The sequence below is a fragment of the Suricata suricatta genome, chromosome 1, assembly GCF_006229205.1.
Source record: "Suricata suricatta isolate VVHF042 chromosome 1, meerkat_22Aug2017_6uvM2_HiC, whole genome shotgun sequence".
Taxonomy (NCBI): domain Eukaryota; kingdom Metazoa; phylum Chordata; class Mammalia; order Carnivora; family Herpestidae; genus Suricata; species Suricata suricatta.
Window position 1 is genome coordinate 141168263 of NC_043700.1, and position 13413 is coordinate 141181675.

Here is a 13413-nt window from a genome sequence, read left to right on the forward strand (position 1 = left end):
TCACGGACTGCAAGATCGTGACCTGAGCCAAAGCTGGACGCTTAACTTACTGAGCCACCCAGGTGCCCCTATTGCTGGTTATTTTGAACATTTAAAACATTCACATTTATAAATGTACATGAAATACAATTTCAAGTTTTATGACTTGCAGGATGTGGTAAAGGAAAATTACATAATATTCTTGATATTATGCTTTCTGTAACTATATTTCTAATATTGTATTTTGAACATTTTTTTAAGTTTTCTTTATTTATTTTGAGACAGAGAAAGTATGCATGCAAGTGAGGGAGGGGTAGAGAGAAAAAGAGGGAGGGAGAACTCCAAGCAGGCTCCAAATCATCAGTGCAGAGTCCAATGCGGGCATCTAACCCACAAACCATGAGATCATGACTTGAGCCTAGATCCAGTCAGGTACTTAACTGACTGAGCCACCAAGATGCCACTTAACATTGTATTTTAATATTCTCTTTAAATATTTTTCTTTTAATACTGTCAAATTCAAGAGAATGTTTTAAAGTGGTAACTAGTTAGGCTTTTTCCTGTTAAATTTCTCAGGTTTCTTGCATTTTTATTACAATATCTGTCGTGTACATTTTCTGCCTTCTCTCAATTTCCATTATCTCAGTTTCTTATAGGATCATAGGTCATACACTTTCCCCTAAGTTCTATACACATTATTCCATTTTCTTGTAGTGTTTTGTTGTAGAGGAGAAGTCTAAGGCTGCTGAATGTTTTCTTTTTAAATAGTTTAACTTTTGTGTTCTTGGATGAATGTAGGAAATCTTTATCCTAAACTTTTTGCCAAGAGAGCTAGATGTAATTATATTTTGCACTGAATTTTGACTAGGACATTATGAATGTTTTCAATCTGTATACTATTCTTTTTCTTATTCTGGAAAAATGTTGTTCTATTATACATTTGATGATTGACTTCCATTCCAATTTTCTTTTCTTCCCTTTTCGTTTCTTCTCCCTTCTTTTCTTTTCTTTTCTCCCTCAGGAACACCAATGATTTATTTGAATTCCATTTTCTTCTCTCCATATTCATCATTAGTTCTAGTTCTAATTTAGGTCACTTTCCTCTGCATTCTGAAAGATATTCTCAATTCTGTACTCCCCCCAAACCCCTTATCTCTGTTGTCTGGTGTTATTTCTTCTCTTCTTCCATGTGGATTTCATATCTGCTATGACATGCCTGTGATTTCTAGAATTTTATTTGATTACCGACTCTTGTGATTGATTATGTATACTCTTTTCACAGCATATTTTGCCTCTTACGTTTGGCTGCTTTTGTTACATTAAGATCATGTTTTCTTGCACAACTTGGCTAATAACAAATGTGTTTCCTAAAATTTTTTGTGGAAAATAACTTTCAGACATATGTCTGTCTTCTGAATTTATATATCACCTGATTTGGGGGTCCCTAACCATACTATACAGTAAGATGCAGGCTTAAGGTTTGATCTTACAAGCAGAATTTATGAAAACTACACCAATCTCCCTCTTTGCACCACCAAGTGTAGCGTTCACTGATGCCACTGCTCTTCCTTTCACTGCCTAAATGATTTTTATGAGACATCCTAGCCCATTCTTGGTACTGTAACTAGATTGGGTAGTTTATAAATGGCAGAAATTTATTGCTCACAATTATGGAAGCTGGAAATGTGAGATCAGGGTGCCAGAGTGGTCCCGTGGGGGCCCTCTTCCAACTCACAGATTTAAAGTATCATTGTGCCATGAGCATAGGGGCTAGAGATCACTTTGGAGACTCTTCCAAGGCACTAATCCTATTCATGGGCTCCGCCCTTATGATTTAGCACCTTCCAAAGGCCCCACCTAGTAATACTATCACCTCTAAGGGTTAGGATTTTGACATAAATTTTAGGGGTTCACATTCAGACATCTGCATGGGGTAACTACATTTTCATAGAACGCTTCATCTTTCCTGTATCTCTCTATAGGACGGTGTTCCAGGAAATGTGGCTTCTGCATATGTACAGAGGAAGGAAAGAGTTTATGAGTCACAGTGGGATGGATTACATTATAGTTTCTGCTTGGCTGGAAACAAGTGTGGTGTAGCTTAATTTTCTGGGTCGGGGCGTCCCGACAGCAGGGGGACAGTGACTTTGTCATGTTACCAGGATTCGCCACAAGTTCTGGTTCACAGGCTAGAGTTGGGGTAGTTCAAGAAGTTGCTTTCAAACCTCACTGGCTGTTGCCGTTTCTACCAGAATTTATAATTTTTTTTTCTTATCTTTCCTATGTTGTGGTGATTTTGCTCCTTTGCTTTTGAAAAATACTAGACTCAGAATTTTCTTCTGCAATATGAGGATGACACCTAGCACAGAGGGTTGTGAAAATTGGAGAAAATATATGCAACACTACATAAAGGGCCTGGCTCACAATCAGTAGATAGTATTTCTATTAGCATTACTTTCACGCATATTTTAAAAGGAAATTGGGAGTGGAAGTATCTATTAGGCACTACCAATATATTAGCCTAGAAATCCCATCTATTTAATTTTATGGTCACCTTAACCTGGAGCTATTTAACTCTGAGGGAATTTTGACGAATCTATAAATATGATTTCAAGCATCATCTTTAACCTATTTCTGAAAAAATATTCCTTTTTGAAAAAACTGGTATTTTTAATAAAAATATAAATAATTAGAAAGTATATTAATAGGGGCACCTGGCTGGCTCAGTGGGTAAAGCATGTGATTCTTGGTCTTGGAGTCTTTGAGCTCCAACTTAGGTGTAAAGCTTATTAAGACTGAAAAAGAAAGATACATTAATAAAATATACTAATATGCTTACCAGTCTTATTTAAGGTTTATTTGAACTCTAACAAATTGAGGGTTTATTGTCAGGGAATCTTGAATTTTTTTTTATTTTCTTTAATGTTTATTAACTATTATTATTATTTAATGTTTGACAGAGGGAGAGAAAGAGTGAGAGAGAGAGCATGAGAGAGAGGGGGCAGGGAGAGAGGGAGCCACAGAACCTGAAGCAGGCTCCAGACTCTGAGCTGTCAGCACAGCGCCCAAAGCAGGGCTCACACTCACAAACCATGAGATGGTGACCTGAGCTGAAGTCAGATGCTCAACCCATTGAGCCACCCAGTCTCCACTAAATTTGTCTTAAAAACTAGTCTTTCAAATTTTAGAAAACCAAAACATTCATCATTGTTAAAGACTGTTTAAATACAGGGCTTGCAAAGACAATGTATAAATTCATGTCCAGGCAGAATTTATGACCTGCATTAGGTACTGTGCTCTCAGCAGAAAGAACACAAGCTTTGATGTAGATTTACCTAACTTTATGCCCAATCTGTCATTTACCAACTGGATGACCTCTAGCAGTTTTTCTTCTCTTTCTAAGGCTCAGTTTCCTCATCTGAAAAGTGGATTGCTATAAATAAATCTAAAACACCTAGCAGAGGATCTATATATTTTTGATGATCAATAAAATTTTTATCTACCTCTTTAGTATCCATCCATATATAATTAATACAGAGAGACAGAAGTTAACTCCTAGACTGGATGCCTTGACATCTTAGTAAATATTTCTTCTGAACCTCAACATAATCAGGAGGACCCCTATAGGTTAACCTCAGACACTGAGCACTAGGAACGGGTTAAACAACAGCAGGCACAGGTCCCCAAGGTTTAGAGCAGGGCTATTGACAATAGCCAAGGTATGGAAAGAACCCAAATGTCCATCAACTGAAGAATGGATAAAGAAGATGTAGTATATAATGTGAAATATTACTAGGTGATCAAAAAAATGAAATTTTGCCATTTGCAACAATGTGGATTGAACCAGACCATATTATGCTAAGCAAAGTCAGTCAGAGAAAGACAAATCTCATGTGATTTCACTCATATGTGGAGTTTAAGATATAAAACAGATGAACATAAGGGAAGGGAAGCAAAAATAAGATAAAAACAGAAAAGGAGACAAACCATAAGAGACTCCTAAATACAGAGAATAAACTGAGGGTTGCTGGAGGGATGTTGGGTGAGAAGCGGGCTAAACGGGCGAGGGCATTAAGGAGGACACGTATTGGGATGAGCACGGGGTGTTATTAGTAAGTGATGAATCACTAAATTCTGTTCCTGAAACCATTATTACACCATATGTTAACCCACTTGTATTTAAGGTAAAAAACAAAAAAACAAAAGAACAGCAGGCACAATGTCTGGTCAAAGCATCTGCACCCAGTGCAATTCAGTATATGCTTTTTTTCTCTTCCTTTCCATGAAAACAAGCTAACATAAATTTCTGTGACAGGCTGCGGAATAAGGATGACATCTTCAAACATGCCTTTACCAGCATCCTCTTCTACTGAAAGGATTGTCCAAGGGAGGGAAACAGCCATGGAGGGGGAGTGGCCATGGCAGGCCAGCCTCCAACTCCGAGGTTCGGGCCATCAGTGCGGAGCCAGCCTCATCAGTAACACGTGGCTGCTCACAGCAGCTCACTGCTTCCGCAAGTAGGTTCACAAGTCCTTTCCCAGGGCTGCTGAGTCTTTTCCCAGTGCGATTTCGTGTAATTGCATAATGCATTATACTGTCGTATAGGAAAACTGCAGTGTACTTTGAAGATAATATTATAATTATCCAAAGAGCTTTTAAATTTTTCTAAATGTATTTTTCTACAGATATAGTGTAATTTTAAAAACTGTGTTTAAGACAAATCTTTGTACCTTTATGTTCATGACAAATTATCCCAGCCTTTGTGAACCAGTGTGGATGGGAAAAAAGTTCTTGACGGCATGTCAGGAGACCCAGGCCATCTCTCTCTGATACTAACCAGCAGGCTATATCACATACCTGGGCAAGCCATTTAACTTCTGGGTTTCAGTGTCCTTATCTGTAAAGCATAAATTGAACTGGGCCTTTTAAATGAGGTCTCCTTTCTGGCAGACAACGCATCGAGTGATAGGGTCTTAATATAATTTATTTATTTAAATGTCTATTTATTTTGAGAGAGGGAGATAGAGATATCAGGTAGAAAGGGGGCAGAAAGAGAGAATCGCATGCTCTGTCAGCATAGAGCCCGATGTGGGGCTCAGACTCACAAACTGTGGGATGATGATCTGAGCTGAAATCAAGAATCAGTCACTTAACCAACTGAAACACTCCGGCCTCCCAGAATGTGGCATCTCTATTTGATCTACTCAATTAGTTTATGAGTTCCTTAAGGACTGACATTACATATGTCTTCTTATCTCCCAGAATTCTAGTTTTCAAAAGAAGGCTTCAGCCCTAAGATTTCAGCATCAAATAAAACTTTCCTTTAAAGTATAGATAAGTAAAATAGCCTTCCTCATCTCCAGCTCCCCACCATGTCACTCCTCTTCCCCTTTCCCACTCCTACACCCACCAGGTCTGCTCATCCCCGAGGCAGTACAGAGTACTTTGAAAATCACTGATCTTTCTGGTTTTTCACTAAGAAGTTTATGATTCACCAACACAGTAATCCTTCATGAATGAGGAAAACTCCCTTATGAATTTTCCTCTGTGTGATTTCCTTCTACATAAGTTTCCTTTACATAGAGAATTTCAAGTTTCTATATACAGTGTTTTTAGTCATTCCTTACAGGATAATTAGAAGAGGGAACTGGGCTTAGGTGATTAATAGGAAGTAAAGAGATAATAGGACTAGATAGAATTTGCTTGTAATGTAAGCTTGTAAGAGAGAAAAACTTCTGCATGAAGGGAGAGCCTGTAAAATACTAAAAGGGACCAGGCAAGCCAGATCAAAGGGTGGGAGGGGTGTGTGTGAGGCGGGAGGGGGGATTGGGTGTCAGGAGAGAACCTCTAACAGCTTGACATTGAGTTAAACCTGGTTAGCCCTTGAATATCAGGGCTGTGTATGGGCGGAGGATGGAAAAACAAATCTGTGTACACATGAGGGTTTGTGAAGCAGGCAAGATTATGCTTTGTCCCAAAAATCACGGGAAGACCCAGAAACAAGAGCCAACAAGTGAGTCATAAAGTTAGAGTATCTGATACACAGGGGAAATGCCTCCTAGTATCTATATTACCCAAAACAAATCAAAACGAATTTCTGCAAATTTAATTGTAATTGTAGAAGAAAGAGAATCTGAAGAATTTGTAATGAACAAGGAATTAAAATATTGGCAATTAATTATAAAATATCCATTACTATTATTAATCCAAACAAAGCATGGAAATTTCAAAATATCTTTAAGGGCTTTTTTACTCTTATTTGCCTCATTAATATTTTAAACTCTCTGCCATAAAGCCAACAACTGCAAATTCTCTCACCAGAGAGACTTTTCAGGAGTATAATCCAATAGTTGGGGAAAATAAAGTCTCAGTCTCTTTTAGATGACACAGGTAACCATCATACACCTTACCCTGTGATTTTTTGCAGAAATAAAGACCCAAGTCAATGGATTGTCACTTTTGGTACAACTATTACACCACCTGCAGTGCAACGAAGCCTGGGGAAAATTATCCTTCATGAAAATTACCACAGGGAAACAAATGAAAATGACATTGCTTTGGCTCAGCTTACCACCCGGGTTGAGTTTTCAAGTATAGTCCAGAGAGTTTGCCTCCCAGATTCATCTATAAAGCTGCCACCTAAAACAAGTGTGTTTGTCACAGGTTTTGGATCCATTGTAGATGATGGTGAGTGGTTCAAATTAATATACCTAGTACACAATTGTATTGAACTCTAACAAACTGTGCTAGGGAATCTTTTTTTAGACTTTTTGTAAAAATAATGTTGATGCTTCCAAAGTGTACAGCCCAGAGCAGAACAGGAATTTGTAGGTTAAAAAGCAAAAGAAATCAGGTCTCTCTCCTTAAGTTCACAATTAATTGGAGCAATGATGAAAAAAGGGTGAGGCTAATTGAGAAAAGCATATCAGACTATTTTAGGTGCTACGAGAAGGGACAAAATACTATGGGACTCGAAGGGACTAATGATTCTGAATTGTATATTTCCCAATGTAGAGACTCCTAGCTAGCATATACTTCAGATCACAATCTTAGTGATAACTTTTTTCTTCCTTTTTTTTCTTTTCTTTCTTTCTTTCTTTCTTTCTGTCTTCTTTCTTTCTTTTTGTCTGTCTGTCTTTCTGTCTTTCTTCTCTTTCTTTCCTTCTTTCTTTCCTCCTTCCTTTCTTTCTTTCTTTCTTTCTTTCTTTCTTTCTTTCTTTCTTTCTTTCTTTCTTCCTCTTGTGTGTAAGTACTACCTCATTTAATGGGGATTTATGATGACCATAAACATAAAAGCTTTTGTGAATGTTTTGAGAATTTTCATTTTGATTACTTAATTTAACATACATTTCTTTTCATCTGTCTCACTTCCTGGTTGGCTCAAAGAGATCAGTTCTAAAATTTTATAAATCAAAGACCAGAATTTAAGATTTCTAGGTACCAATTCATTCCACTCTAAAAAGAGAGATTAACTAAATGTTTTAAAATGAAAAATAATGGGTGCTTGGGTGGCTCAGTTGGTTGAGCATTCAACTCATGATCTCCTGGTTCCTGGCTATGAGCCCTGTGTCTGGCTCTGTGCTGACAGCATGGAGCCTGCTCAGGATTCTCTCTCTCCTTCCCTACTCACACACATTCTCTCTCTCTCTCTCTCTCAAAATAAACTTAAAAAACAGAATAAAATGGGAAAGAAATGTTTTAAGTTTCTGTCAAAGATATCCTGGAAAAAAGCAAGAAACAAATGCTAATATATATTTTTAAAAAAATTTTTAATGTTTATTTTTGAGAGAGAGAGACAGAGTGAGAGCAAGGGAGGAGCAGAGAGAGAGGGAGACACTGAATCCCAAGCAGGCTCCAGGCTCTGAGCTGTCAGCACAGAGCCTGATGCAGGGTTCAAACCCATGAACTGTTAGATCATGACCTGAGCCAAAGTCAGACACTTAACTGACTAAGCCACCCAGGCAATCCTGCTAATACATATTTAAATCTGGCTTTTTTTCTTGACAGAAATCTATTATATATGAAATTTCCTAAATGCCTCATGTATCCCCAACATGATTTTGTGAGATGTTGCTATATCTTCTTTTGTGTTCTCTTCCCTTATTACTAGTGTAAGACTACTCACCAGCAGCTTCAGTCTGGAGCCATAAGCTATTTACCTTCTTCTCATCCTAAACTCCAGTCTTGCTCTGTACTGGCATCACATTGGTGGCATATTGTAGGCATTGAGTCTGTTTCCCATGCTTCAAGGCACCTCTAAATAATATACCATAGCACAGAGTAGTGAATAAGCTCTGTGAAGCTCATGTACTGGTTTTTACTTGACTATCTTTCAAAATAATCAATGTACTTCCCCAAACCTTGATTTCCTTATACAGAAAAGGGTACCAATTGGTCAAGATGAGTGTGATGAACCCTCTCCTCATGAAAAAAAAAGTGTATACACACACACACACACACACACACGCTATTAAATGTAGTTCTAAGGATTTCTAATGGCTTAAAGATTCACAGATATTATATAATATAGGGGTATGCATATGTATGGTTCCTTGACATTTATGATATATAACATAAATTAGACGATAATTAATTATAATTAATTTTAATAAAATAATCTTTTGTTTTCATGCTTTTGTTCCTAGGAATATGCAACACATATGTATTCCATGTCTCAGATACAGTTATATTCAAAGAACGTATTTTTGCTTGTGTGTGTGTTTGTATAATAGGACCCACGCAGAACAAGCTTCGGCAAGCCAGGGTAGAAACCATAAGCACGGATGTGTGCAATAGAAAGGATGTGTATGATGGCCTGATAACTCCAGGAATGTTATGTGCTGGATTCATGGACGGAAAAGTAGATGCATGTAAAGTAAGTCAAAGTCAAGGTCAAAACTTTGAAAAGAAAATTTCCGTTAGCTATTTCTAAATTCAGGCATACATTTCCTTTAGGAGAAAAAGGAAGTCATCTGTTTTACCAAGAAGCGAGTTTATTTAATAATCATAATTTAAAAAGTTTTTATATTAAGTGTTTACTGTATGTCAAGCCAAGTGCTTATTTCATTTAAAATAATGAAATCAAAGAGGTACTATTATTACACCTATTTTACAAATTAGGAGATTAAAGTCTATTGCTCCCTATTTCTGGTTCAAACAATCACTCTTCTGTTCTATTGTTATTTTCTTTTTGTTCTTTTTTCTTTTTTTAATATATAGTTTTTTGCCATATTGGTTTCCATATAACACCCAGTGCTCTTCCCCACAAAATTGGAGACAAAAGACAGAGAAACCTCTCCTCTGAAGACTACCTATTCAGCTCTGGCATCATCTCACATGTATCTTGTTTTCATTTCCTGGCCTCCAAGTCTCTCTGTCCCTCTCACTATTTAATGACATCGGCACCTGAAACAGGTTTCCTGTCCATCTGAGACCTGCTCTATTAACACTGACCCATTTTAAATGTTGGATTTTTAGTTCCTAGACCTCCTACTCCCATCGCTCTCCACTTCTTTTCATCTACATTGTTAGGGTCACATCTTGAGCCTGGTTTCATCTCCATAAACACTAATTCCCCAAATCTTTCTATTTAACTTCCTGCCTGCATTTCAATCTATTCCTGCTCCCTTGGCCATTCCCTCTATGTTATACCCCTGTCTACCTGTCCTAACTCCCCAAATTACACAGCCTACACAAATGTACATTGTGTCCCTTCTTTGTTTTATCTTTACTTTCTATCGCCATCCAATAGACAATTTATTTTATTTACATGGTTTATTGTCTGTCTCTCCCACTAAACTAGAATATAAACTTCATGAAGGCACAGATTTTGGGGGGTCTATTTGATTTACTACTGTATTACCAACACCTAAATCAGTGCCTGGCACAGATATTTGTTGGATAAATAAAATATCACTTTCTTCAACTTCATAAAGACCTATAGACCATTAATTCTCTGCTTTATCATATTCCATTTATTTTTTTCCGTTGTCCACTTTTCCAACTTAGATTTCACTATTAAACATTTTCTGAACACTTTTGCTAATATCTCAAGTTCTCTTGTTGATCTGTCTTTTCAGTGTTTCTGTCTGACCAAGTCCAAAAACTAGAAGAACTCAACTATCTACTCTCTCTCTCTGCTTCACCAAGGAAGTCAAATGCTTCTGAAAAAAATACAACAGGACACATTTGTTCTACTATAGGTTTCAGATAACAAAAGTGATAATCTTACTATTTTTCTTTGGTTTCCCCCCCGCCCCAAATCTACCTTCTCAAAACCTACTCAACATTTTCCACTTTCCTAAGCTTCTGGGTTCTTTTTCCCTACGTTTTTATTTTTAACTAATGATTTTGCTTCCCCAGTTTTCAGAGAAAAAGAGAAATCATAAGTGGATAATTTCCTTATGAATGCAGACTAGCTTTCACCTGAACCCACAGTTAACATAGTTAACATTTCTCTTGTATCTAGATCCTTCTCCACTCATATCTCTCAAGTTAGGGGGAAAAACCCTCCAACTTTTTCTTGACTCATAATGCCTCCAGTTAGCACTGCATCTTATCTCTTATCTGTTTCAATATGGTTTCTGCCCTTTCACTTCAATTTGCTCTTCCTGAGGTTTCCACTAACCCACCAATGCCCTCCAATAATTGTATTTTTGTCATATTCCATTTTCTTTACACCTCTTAGCACCATTTAATAATGCTTACCACTCCCTCTTTCTTGTCTTCTTTGGCTTGTAATGATTTTCATCTTACATCTCCTGTCTGCTTCTTCTCTGTTTCCTTTTCAGGTTCATTCTGTTAATCACAGCCATTAAATTTTGATTTATCCTATGCCTGCTTCTCTTTTTACTCTGGACTTTCTCCCTAGAGGATCTGATTTTCCTCGTTAGCTTCAAATGCCATCCTTTGATGGATGATTCATGAATTTATACTTTTAACCCCAACCTCCCCTTTGATCTTCAGACTTATATATTCAACTTCTACTTGACAACTCCCCCTGGATATTTCAAAGATATCTCAAATTCAAAATGTAGCACCTGATTCTATTCTTTTCCCCTCCCGACCTGATCCTCTTCCTTTATTTTGTCTCTGTGAATAGCATGCCTTTTCATTCTGTTAAACCAGAAACTTAGAAGGCACTTTAGCTTCCTTCCCTACCCCATACCCAGCAGATTACCTAATTCCATGGATTTTACTTCCTATTCCCCACTTTTTCCTCACACTACCCTATCTAAAGGAATTAGTCATCTAGCTGATTTCCTTATATTCACTCTTATACTCCTTTAGTCCATTAGTCAAATGAAAGCCAGAAAGGTTTCTAATGAGATGCTAATCTGATCTTGTCAACCTCCTTCTTAAAACACTTCCATGGCTTACCTTTAGTCTTAAGATAGAAAACATAACTGCTAAGCAAGACCCTCAGGGTTTGTCTAGGACTAGTTTTCCTGACCTTTGCAGCCTCATCACAGTCACTTACCCCCTTGCTGTCTTCTCTTCAGTCCTCCTTTTTATCCTCCCCACCCCCGCCCCATGCTCTTGTATATGCCATCCTTCTTCATGTCACAGAGCATTTGCAGTACTGTTCCCTTTACCTAGAACATGTTATATCTCCACCTTCTTTTTCATGGTCAGTTCAATTACATCTCATCAGGGAAATCTTTCCTGACCTCCCTGACCAGTTACATTCCCCTATGTATGTTTCCATAGCATTTATCATAGTTGTCACTTTGCATTTACTTGTGGACTTGTTTAATATTATCTTTTTAAACATTTATTTATTTTTGAGAGGAAGAGACAGCGCATGAGTGGGGGAGGGGCAGAGAGCAAGGGAGAATCTGTCCTTCAGAATCTGAAGCAGACTCCAGGCTCTGAGCCTGGGGCACATAGTTGGAGCCGAATAAGTAGTTGATAAAAGAATGAATGAGTGAGGTAGAAGAGCCACAGAGTGGTTACATATTTTACCCGAAATCACACAGGCAGTAATTAATAGAGCTAGTCCTGAAATGTGGGCAGTTCAAATAGCAAGACCACACTTTTAACCTCTACATGTATATCTGTTTATGTACTTAACTGTCCTTATTCCAAAACAGATTTAGGAGTGTTTATATAAAATTCAGCAAGCAAGAATAATTAGAATTAGGTGCATGAAAGCCAAGGAGACCAAGAATCAGTCTATAAAATAGTCTAGCTAACAATATTCAGAGATCATCAAAACTTTCTACCTATGCCCATGAATACTAAATTCATATTTAATATTTTTTATATATACTTACTAACCCATACATAAAGTGTCTAATGAAACTAGCAAAGGGGCACCTGGGTGGCTTAATTGGTTAAGGGTCTGACTCTTGATTTTGACTCAGGTCATGATCTCATGGTTCATGATTTTGAGCCCTGCATTGGACTCCATGCTGACAGTGTGGAGCCTGCTTGGGACTCTCTCAATCCCTCTCTCTCTGCCTCTCCCCAACCTGTGGTAACTCGCTCATGCACACTCTCTCTCTCAAAATAAATAAACTTTTAAAAAAAAGCAAAAAAAAAACCACATAAATCCAAGGATGCGGAACCAGAAATAATATAACCATTCCGTGTGAATGAGTATTAGTCTTTCTAGAAAACAATGCACTTTAAAATTTAGGACATAATTTTAACTCAATTCAGAGGAACATTATATAATCTATCTCTAGTCTGGCTGCAAATTCTGCATGCCAATTTCCTTTTCGCCTGTGGAAGGGAGATAATTGTAGTGACCTTGCTCCTGAGTAAGAGTTTATAATTCTAAATATATTTTTGTTTTTTTCTCATCAAGGGCGATTCTGGTGGACCTCTGGTTTATGATAATCATGACATCTGGTACTTAGTTGGTATAGTAAGTTGGGGACAATCATGTGCTCTTCCCAAAAAACCTGGGGTTTATACCAGAGTGACTCAGTATCGAGAATGGATTGCCTCAAAGACTGGTATCTAGAATAAATTGTCTACGAATTATATTCATGGCATACGAAGCTGAAATGCCTGCATATTGTATATTATTTATATACATGCAGTTTGGATCAGTGCTTTTTCTGGATGTCAAGAAATCCTCTGATTCAGATCAATGTAATATGATGAAGTGGTCTTTGCACACAAGTGACCAAACTCTTTCTCTACACTGAGGGAAGAAGACAGAGCAAATGGCAATAGCACCAATTGCACCAACTCCTCACAAGGGAAACTGTTTGTGATACTTATTAATAAGAGGAATATTTATAATGGCTTCCTCCATGGGAAGACAAGGAACATCATCTTTCACAGGATATGACAAGATGCCAGGGCTGCCAAAAACTTACTCAGATAATCTGGAGCACCTGTGACTCTTGGATCAAACAGCTGTCTTCCCTGAGAATTCAGAGCTTCAACCTTCAAAGACTGATGGCTGGACATTCACCAGCT

General features: G+C 37.6%; 1 protein-coding gene across 1 annotated transcript in view; it reads left to right on the forward strand.

Annotated features, from left to right (window-relative positions):
- Nucleotides 1–12949, forward strand: part of TMPRSS11F (transmembrane serine protease 11F) — a 50578-nt gene extending 37629 nt beyond the window's left edge. Inside the window, exons 7-10 of the mRNA XM_029951925.1 lie at nt 4295–4496; nt 6407–6666; nt 8712–8854; nt 12791–12949. Of these exons, the coding sequence (XP_029807785.1) occupies nt 4295–4496; nt 6407–6666; nt 8712–8854; nt 12791–12949 (764 nt within the window). The remainder of the gene's footprint in view (nt 1–4294; nt 4497–6406; nt 6667–8711; nt 8855–12790) is intronic.
- Nucleotides 12950–13413: the final 464 nt, after the last annotated feature.